General features: G+C 33.0%; 2 protein-coding genes across 2 annotated transcripts; both read right to left on the reverse strand.

Moving 5' to 3' along the window:
- Positions 1-509: 509 nt before the first annotated feature.
- On the reverse strand, positions 510-1454 carry LOC101996818 (olfactory receptor 10AG1-like). Its single transcript, XM_005363463.1, has one exon. It carries the CDS (start codon positions 1452-1454, stop codon positions 510-512), a length of 945 nt encoding a protein of 314 aa, XP_005363520.1.
- A 6496-nt stretch (positions 1455-7950) lies between these two features.
- Positions 7951-8907, reverse strand: LOC101997101 (olfactory receptor 10AG1-like). Its single transcript, XM_013352304.1, has one exon. It carries the CDS (start codon positions 8905-8907, stop codon positions 7951-7953), a length of 957 nt encoding a protein of 318 aa, XP_013207758.1.
- Between the last annotated feature and the right edge of the window lie 321 nt (positions 8908-9228).

The raw sequence follows: 9228 nt of genomic DNA on the forward strand, positions 1-9228 counted from the left end.
ATCATTCTGTAGCCATTGCTTTGGCATTATAGTCTCTAAACCACTGGTCTAGTAAGCCTGATTAATTGTTGTTCTGTTATAAAGCACTGTATGTTTAGAAGTTAATAATGGTTATTTGGTAGTAGATATAGAACTGTCCTTCAACATAAACAAATAAACTTTTATTTTGGAAACATTTGCCATTGAAAAAATAAAGCACCATGGAAGCCCATCATTTCATTCACAATGATGTCCATATAAAGCAAGTGAAACAGAGGGAGAGGCAATGCCAATGGGAAAAAAAATGAATTAGTAGGAATCACAAACAGACCCAAAAAACATCTGCAAATCTGCCCCATGTAAATAAGAATTCTACTAACCTAAGAACCCACCACAACTGGATCCATAGTTTAGACATCAGCAAAGAGGGCTACAGAAGGCCATGTAGTCATAGCTATGAGAGAGTGTCCCAAGAACACAGGTAGTTAAACAAAAGTACTTGAGACAAATTAGTGCAGACATCCATTCTGTTATTTTCTAAGTAACAGTTTTCTCAATGCAGCAATCACATCCTTGTTCCTGAGGCTGTATATCAGGGGGTTGAACATGGGAGTCACAATGGTGTAGAGCAGAGACAGCAGTTTGTCAGTTCCTGGAGAGTGAGTGGACTTTGGTCTCAAGTAGGTAACAGTAGCGGATCCAAAAAATAAAAACACCACAAGCAAATGAGAAGAACAAGTGGAGAAGGCTTTTGCCCTTCCAGTGGCTGTTGGCAACCTCAGAATGGTGGCAATGATTTTAGTATAAGAGGCAAGGATCAACATAAAAGGGACAGCAGCAAAGAGGATAGCCACTAAGAAGACAGACAGCTCATTAATAGAAGTGTCTCCACAGGCCAGCTTGAGGATGGGAGGTAAGTCACAGAAGAAGTGGTTGATTTGGTAAGAACTGCAAAAATGAAGAGAGAATATCTGACAGGTTTGTCCTATTTGGACTGGGATGCCGCCGAGCCAGGAGCCTGCAGCCAGCTGAGTGCATTTTGTTGGGTTCATGACCAAGGGATAGTGCAGGGGATTGCAGATGGCCACATAGCGGTCATAAGACATCACAGCCAGCAGGAAACATTCAGTGGCCCCCAGCATTAGGAAGAAGCATGTTTGTGTGGCACAGGCCAGCTTGGATATGTTTCTATTCTGAGTACCGATGTTGTACAGAATTCTAGGAAGAGTGACTGACACATAACAGATTTCCAGAGAAGAAAAGTTTGCCAGGAAAAAATACATGGGCTTCTGTAGCGCAGGATCAATTCTAGTGATTACAATTATGAAGCTGTTTCCAATTAGGATAATTAAGTAAACTATGGAGAACATTCCAAAGAGAAACCCCTGGAGGTTGGGGAGGTCAGAGAATCCCAGAAGGACGAATTGTCTGACTGTGGAGGCATTGTCCTCTGCACTGATCTCTGCATATTCCATGTTTGGAGATGACTCATTCAGAAGTGCAGATCATGTCACTGCCTTTGGTTTTCTTGTATAGCACATATGCTACATATATCACACTCCAAACTTCCTAATTTTCCAAAGAATAAAAAGATATACACATGTATCTTATATGTTTTCTCAAATGCTGAGGAAGTATACTTCTAAGCAACTAAAATATATAGAGAAATTTTCAGTACTTTTGTTTGTATATTTGTAGTGTTTATCATTTTGTGCTTTCTTGGATTATTATGCACACAGCTTTAATTGTTTTCTCAATACTTTAAGTGCAGAATTTGGGTTAATATTGTTAAGTAATGATTCATTTTCTTTAAATTATTGTTTTAATTTATTTCAATCTACTCCATTTCTGTTCAGAAAAGTTATATCTCCCATGGGTATGATTCTTTCTTACTATTGTCATCTCTGCCAAATATTTTGTTTTATGATCATTTTGAAATTAATTTCAGAAATTATAAATAATACATAAGTAAATATTCAAAAGGTTCTAAAAAGGTTCAGTGATAAAATATATTACTCTTTCAACTTTATTCCTCTTTTAGGTTTGCTATTTTGAAACAGGATAATTTAGTACAAATAGTCTAACTGTCCACCAAATATTATATGGAATTTAAAACAATTAAATGTGGTGTTTCCTATCAGACTATGAAAACCAATGTCCTAAATTTTATACAGATTTTAAAGTTTGTGTCCTTAAACTAGGAACTTAGTAATAAATCAAAAAAGTTAATGTCATTCAATCTCAGGATGCTGAAGGATCAGAAGTTCTCCCACACTTTCCCATCTGCCCACATTTTCAGAAAAGTGTACCTAAAGGGTGTATCTCTGTTCTGAATAAATGTCTATTGTATCAAAACCTCGTCCATCAGATCTCACGTCATGATGTTCTAAGCCCTTTATCTTCACCCTCGGTGTACGTATTCAGCTACCTCACTTCTTCCATTCTTCTACTGTATGCTTTTCTGGAGGTTTTAAGCTTTAATGTGCTAGCATTCATGTATTCATTATAGTAGGCTATATTTACCTTTAGAAATATAGTTTCCCTTTAATTCTCTTTTACCATACATTTTTCTCTTTTCAAAAGTTCTTCATAAAATTTCAAAGCATTTAGAAAATTCTGGAAATATTTCATAAATAATAACCCAAAGCATTTCTTCATCTAAAAATTATCACATACTCTGATTCTACCCCTTATCCTTCTTGTAAATATCCTTCAACCAAACTGTGCATCTGTTTAACTCTGTTCAGTAGTAAATACTTTTAGTAAAATGTAGCAGAATTAAACTGTAATTTCAAAATCATAAAATTTGTTCAGAAATTCTTTTCTAATTCATTACAATACATAATCACTACAGAAGGCATTTAACAATTTTTCCTAATGATTATCACAATCTAGAACTATATACATAGACATTGACAAACTCATACAGCTAGATAATTTTCTTGAAGACCAGGATGTATCATGTGAGCCAGAAGGGCTTGACAGATGTTGACATGAAAAGTGCCATTATCACAGGCTAAGAAATGGAGAAGTTTAAAGTGTGTCTTCTCCTTTGGTTTTAGTGAGTTTGATCGTTGAAGGTAGGGGTGATACAAAGGGGCTTTCTACATTAAAATAAGTTCTGAGGCATTTCAAACCATTTCACTAAAAATGTGTGTTTCTATATAGAGATATGCTTTTTAAGATACTATATAAAATTTCATAAGCAGATGCTTTGCTTTCTATGTTTCTACAGAAACCTTTTTTTGTTTGATTAGGAAGTATCAATATTTCATTTGGGAGAGAAAAATCATCACCGCATGTTGTATAAATACATGAAATTTTCAAACAAAATATAAATGTTATAAATAAATAACTTTGTAAATTGAAAAGACATCCTTTTCATTCACCTTTATTGAATTTTCCTTTTTAAATTAGATTGGAAATTCATATATCTATCAAAAATTCTTACCATTTATTTGTTCTTTTCTTTGATATTTTCCAGATGAATCCCTGACCTGCTATATGCCAGACAATTGGTCTGGCACTGTACTACCCCATTAGTCCTTGCACTTCTGTCCACAAAGTGTGCCCAATGATACAGCAGCTCTCCTACTTTTCTGTTTGAAAACATTTAAATATCTAATTTTAGCTAAGAAACAGAGCTTAAAGAGCGATATGTGGAAATGATGTTATATTCATGTAAGAAATAATCAAGAAATAAAATTGTAAAATTATTAGGCATTACAGAAAAGTATAGTCATTTTGCTTTGAATAAAGATATTTAATTCACATATCTTGTGAAACAATGAATTTTTCTTGGTTGTCGATATTGTGATATCAAATCATAATCCATAAAATGCTGAGATAATATATGAAGTAAAATCAAATATAGGAACTAAACGTATACTTGAATAGATGGGTTCAGAAATGACTCTATAGCAAAAATTTTAAAACTGAAATGGAAAATACACTAATGTCCCCTCACAATCGTAGATTCTTTTATTTCAGTTCTTAATTATTGACAACCATGAGTTCTTTTGATAAATGTAAGATACAGGTACATTTATGTTCAATAAACATTTTTATTACTTATTTATGCAGGTAGATTTTTATGAAATATAATCTCTAGTTCTTTTGTTTGCTTTTTAAATAATTTATTTAATTTTATTTCAAGTGTAAGGGTCTCAGATTCCTTGGAACTGAGTTATAGAGAGTTGTAAACTGCCATGTGGGTACTCAAAATTGTGCCCAGGTCCTCTGGAAGAGCAGCCAGTGCTCTTAACCACAGAGCAGTCTCTCCAGACTTGAAGTCTAGTTCTTATATTTGTAAAATAGCTTAAATAATGTGTAACAGAAAATCTTTACTCTAAAACTAAAATGAAAAATAGTTACTATTAGATTCATGGTAATTCATAAGACAACAATGTCTTTAGTGACTTTGACAATACTTTCTGCTATGTAACTTGTCATATTTAAAAAGAGTTCATATTTTGCTCTCAGCCGACTTAGCAATATCATCTTAAAGTCAATGCAAAGAAGTACAGAAAAATATAAATATGATAACTATCCAAAATAGAATTATGTGAAACATGACCCTTACCTTTATAAATTTTCAGAAGAGAAATAATAATAAATAAGCTTTTTATTTCTAAGCTTAAGTATGAGTTTATTTAAAAAGAGATTAATCAGCTGCTAGCATACTTTTCACACTGTGGGGTTTAAGTAGCATACTGTCTCTGCTCTGGGAATAAATTCTTTCCTAAGGACTTTATTCTAATTGGTTGGAATATTTTTTCTTATGAATCAAGATGCTCAACAATGCAAAGCAAAACAAACAAAGAAGCAAAAACTACAAAAATATATTTTAGTAAACAATTTCTCTTGTAGTCTTACTATTATTGTTTCTATTTTCTAATTATGAGTTCCAGAAGTAGTGGTTCATGGCTTCAAACCCAGCACTTAGGAGGTTGAGGCAGGATCATTGTGAGCTTGAGATCATTAATATGTTTAAGGCATATGAAATAATTACTATTATTACACTTTATATTCAAACCACTACATGATGATGATAAGGATGCATATTTTACAAAATTTTTAGTTATTATTTATGTGTACACGTGCATGCATGTGGTGCCATGGAGGGCAGAAGAGGACACTTGAGCATCTGAAGCTGGAGTAAAGGTGTTGTTAAGTTATGTGGGTGTGTTAATAACATATCCATCATGTGGAGGGGAAGCAGCAAAAGCTGTTAGCTGATAATAACGTGCCCATGTTAGTAATAATACTTATAACAACAACAATAGCAGCAGTAGTAATAATATCTAGAAGAAGAAGAAACATGAAATGGGACATTCAATTGGAACATTCCCAAATTTCTAAGAGATCAAAGACATAAAGAAAAGTGGAAAATCTTTAAGACAGTTAAGTTTTCCTCCATAAAAACTTTAAGAAACTGATGTGTTTAGTAACGTTGTTTTATGAGTTACATGTAGTAGATGAAATAGAGTTTCATATGCAAGGCAATCCTCTGTAATGTTCAATGTAATATGTAATGTACAAGGCATTGAAATGACAAGAAGAAAAGATAAATCCCAATTAGCAAATATTGGATATTAAACAAATAAGCACTTCTTATAGCAGTATTTAGGTAATAATAAATAATATTTCTCACATTTTGTAGCATTATGTAAGCTAAGTAGATGACATTGATTCTTAAAACCAATAAACACTTATTTTAAAAGTAATATATAAATTATATAATCTTAATGATAGATAGATTCCATCTGCATCAAGTTACAATGAGGTTAGGCAAGTATTTTATAAAGCAACATTTCCTCACAGTCCTCACCCTGAATAGGACCACTCATGAATTTCCAGTTTTTCACAAACAGAATCGAATTCCAAATCCTTTAGTTGTTGTCTCTGAATACAGTGATCATGGCTCTCTATTTGTAATGCGCATCATTGGACTTTTCAGTCAAATAAGGATTTAAACATTATTCTTATTAAAAACAGATCTTATTTCTGCCCCAAATCCTTATTTTTTTCTGTTTATCAGGTACAATGAGGACATAGGGATTTCTCAGTTTCAATTTTCTTCCATTCATCCTGCGGTACCTTGAGAGGTTCTTTCCTTTATGGGTTTTTATTATATTTTTCTTAGTTTTATTTGCCTGTTGATATTAATATTTCTACCACATATTACTAGTGTCTTGTGACCTCTTTACATAAGATAATTGGTGATTTATATGTTATTCTTTTTTACATCATCTGGGGTAGACTTTTCATTATTGATCATTTGGGTGATTGACACACATTTATATTGTCTTTTTCTAAGCAAAAATCATTAGCACATTGTGTTTTTTTAGCCTTACTTTGGAATCGACAAATAAATGTGTTTAGTAGTGGCTTATTTCACTGATTTACAAAGACCTTGGAGAACACATACAAATTTTACAATGTGTTGGATGCCTAAATCTGATTGTTAGGTTATCATATGTCTAATCTAAACAATTAGATTTTAGTATAATATGAAGTTGTAAATATTAACATAAAGTCTTCTAAGACTATCAGAGAAGCTAAATCTATGGAGTTTTAGAAATATGGTTGCCTCTCCAAATACAACAATGAAAGATAAGGCATCATGGATAAAAATTCATGGGGCTCAGAGAAAAAGAACTAGAGGTAACTAAGGAATGCTGAGTGAAATAGTCTCATTATTATCCAGTACCAAGTAATCAACTCTGAAATCATACTAGTAAATTTATAATCCCTGAAAAAGTTTATATATATAAATATATATATGATTTAAAATATATAAAAGTTCATATATATGATTTATATATATATATATATGATTGATATGTATATGATTTGTGACAACAGTAAAGAAATAGTGGTCATGATTTGAATAATATCAGATATCAGAGTAATGATATCAGAGAGGAAAGCAAGGGGGAAGATAATGTGAATAAATTTTAATTTCAGTTATAAAGAATATTTTGAAAGACATTGCTACATTCACAATGTACACATTTTTATATTTTTATTTGCTTTTATTTAAACCTTAAGTACCAATGTCACAAGAAATATATTACTGTAGTCATTTTAATATCTGATGAAATACACTTCAAATTACACTAACCAGAACAGATATAATATATATCATATGCAATCAAAGGAAAAATCATGGAAAAAGTTATTACAACTCTAAATAAGTAGACAGCAAACACCAGGTCATTCCATTTCATAAAAGGAACACTATTATCACTGTAATCACATATTTCTGTCCATATAGTCACAGTGGATGTCTTCAGTTCTCCACTCTTTCCAAAAGACAGATCATTCAGACAAAACATAAACTGGAAACTGCTGGAACTAAATTACGTAATAAACTTAGTGTACTATTCTCATGGAAATATTTCTAAAATGTGTGTGTGTGTGTGTGTGTGTGTGTGTGTGTGTGTGTATGAATTTGTGAGAATATATTACCCCAGCACCTGATTGGAAGACCAAGGTCAAGCCAAAAGTGGGAGTACTCTTCCACATATGTGACTTTTAGGGATAATATACGTGTCATTATTTGTGGAAGTAAGAGTTTTTACACACTAGGTCATCTTACTGACCTAATTGAAACTAACTTTACATAGTAGTTTTAAAAATCATTGCATCTGAATGTTTAAAGTTGTATATAGGATTTAAAATAGTATAACAGAATTTGTGGTACAATAAATAGAGTTATATTAATTGTATCTAATGTTTATTTGTAAAGATATTTCAGAATAAGTATAAATATGAAAATGATATGTATTTAATTTGGTAATACATACATCACTACATACATTTTCAGAGATATATCTCTCTCAATATAACAAAAAATTATTTTGAAATAATCATTGGTATAAAAACAGAAAAGATACATAAAGATAGATATATCTATGAACTTAATTGTAGACACATACAAAGTCATATCTACAATATAAAATCATATTATATTTCAGTAAATTGTTTGCATAAGAATTTTCTCAATGCTGTTTTGACATCCTTGTTTCTTAGACTGTATATAATGGGATTAAACATGGGAGTCACAACAGTATAGAAAAGAGAAAGCACTTTGTCAGTTCCACCTGAATGACTAGTATTGGATCTAAAATATGTAACCATAGCTGATCCATAAAATAACATCACAACTGCAAGATGAGATGAACAGGTGGAGAAGGCTTTGGCCTGACTAGTGGCTGACGGCAACTTCAGCACTGTAGAGATGATTTTACTATAGGAAAAGATTATTAACAGGAATGGAACCAACACAAATATCCCAGCACCTAGGAAAACCATCATCTCATTCACAAAGATGTCCCCACAGGCCAGGTGAAGTACTGGGGGTATGTCACAGAAGAAGTGGTTGATTTGGTTGGAACCACAAAATGGAAGAGAAAAAATCTGTGATGTCTGCCCTATCTGTGCTGGAATTTCACTGATCCAGGAGCCAATCACCAGCTGAGAACACACTCTCTGGTTCATGACCAGAGGATAGTGTAGAGGTTTGCAGATGGCCACGTAACGGTCATAGGCCATGACAGCCAGGAAGAAGCACTCTGCAGCCCCCAGGATAAGAGTGCAGCACATTTGTGCAGCACAAGCAATAAAAGAAATGGTTCTTCTCTGGGTCCCAAGGTTGTAGACCATTCTGGGGAGAGTAATTGATACATAACATATCTCTAAAAATGAAAAGTTGCCAAGGAAAAAATACATGGGTGTTTGAAGAGCAGAGTCCAGCCTTGTGATTAGCACAATGGTGCCGTTGCCCAGTAGGATAAAGAAATACATGACAACCAGCAGTCCAAACAGAAACCACTGGAGATGAGGAACATCTGAGAATCCCAGAAGAACAAATTCCTTCAGGTTGGTCAGATTTCCTCCTTGTGGTTGATGTTGGTTTTTCATCTGTGGAGAAGATTCAGGCAAAATGGTTGTTTACATTTCAATGGGGATTAGAGGTGTCTATCCTAGAATCCAGACATCCTGATTAATATTCATTATCTGTAATCACTGTGCACTGTAAAAGTATGGCTGTTTACAAATTTTACTTTTAGTTATTTAAAAACTTGTGCATTATTGTGGTAAAGATTCCCCAATATACCTTCAAAATATTTTAGCCTCCGTAGGTCTACAACTCAGGCTACATACACTATGCCCAACACAGCAGAGACTTTGGCATCACTTGAAACTTCTTCTGCTAAATACCTCAACATTTTGTATTGTCTC

The sequence above is a fragment of the Microtus ochrogaster genome, linkage group LG9, assembly GCF_000317375.1.
Source record: "Microtus ochrogaster isolate Prairie Vole_2 linkage group LG9, MicOch1.0, whole genome shotgun sequence".
Lineage (NCBI taxonomy): Eukaryota > Metazoa > Chordata > Mammalia > Rodentia > Cricetidae > Microtus > Microtus ochrogaster.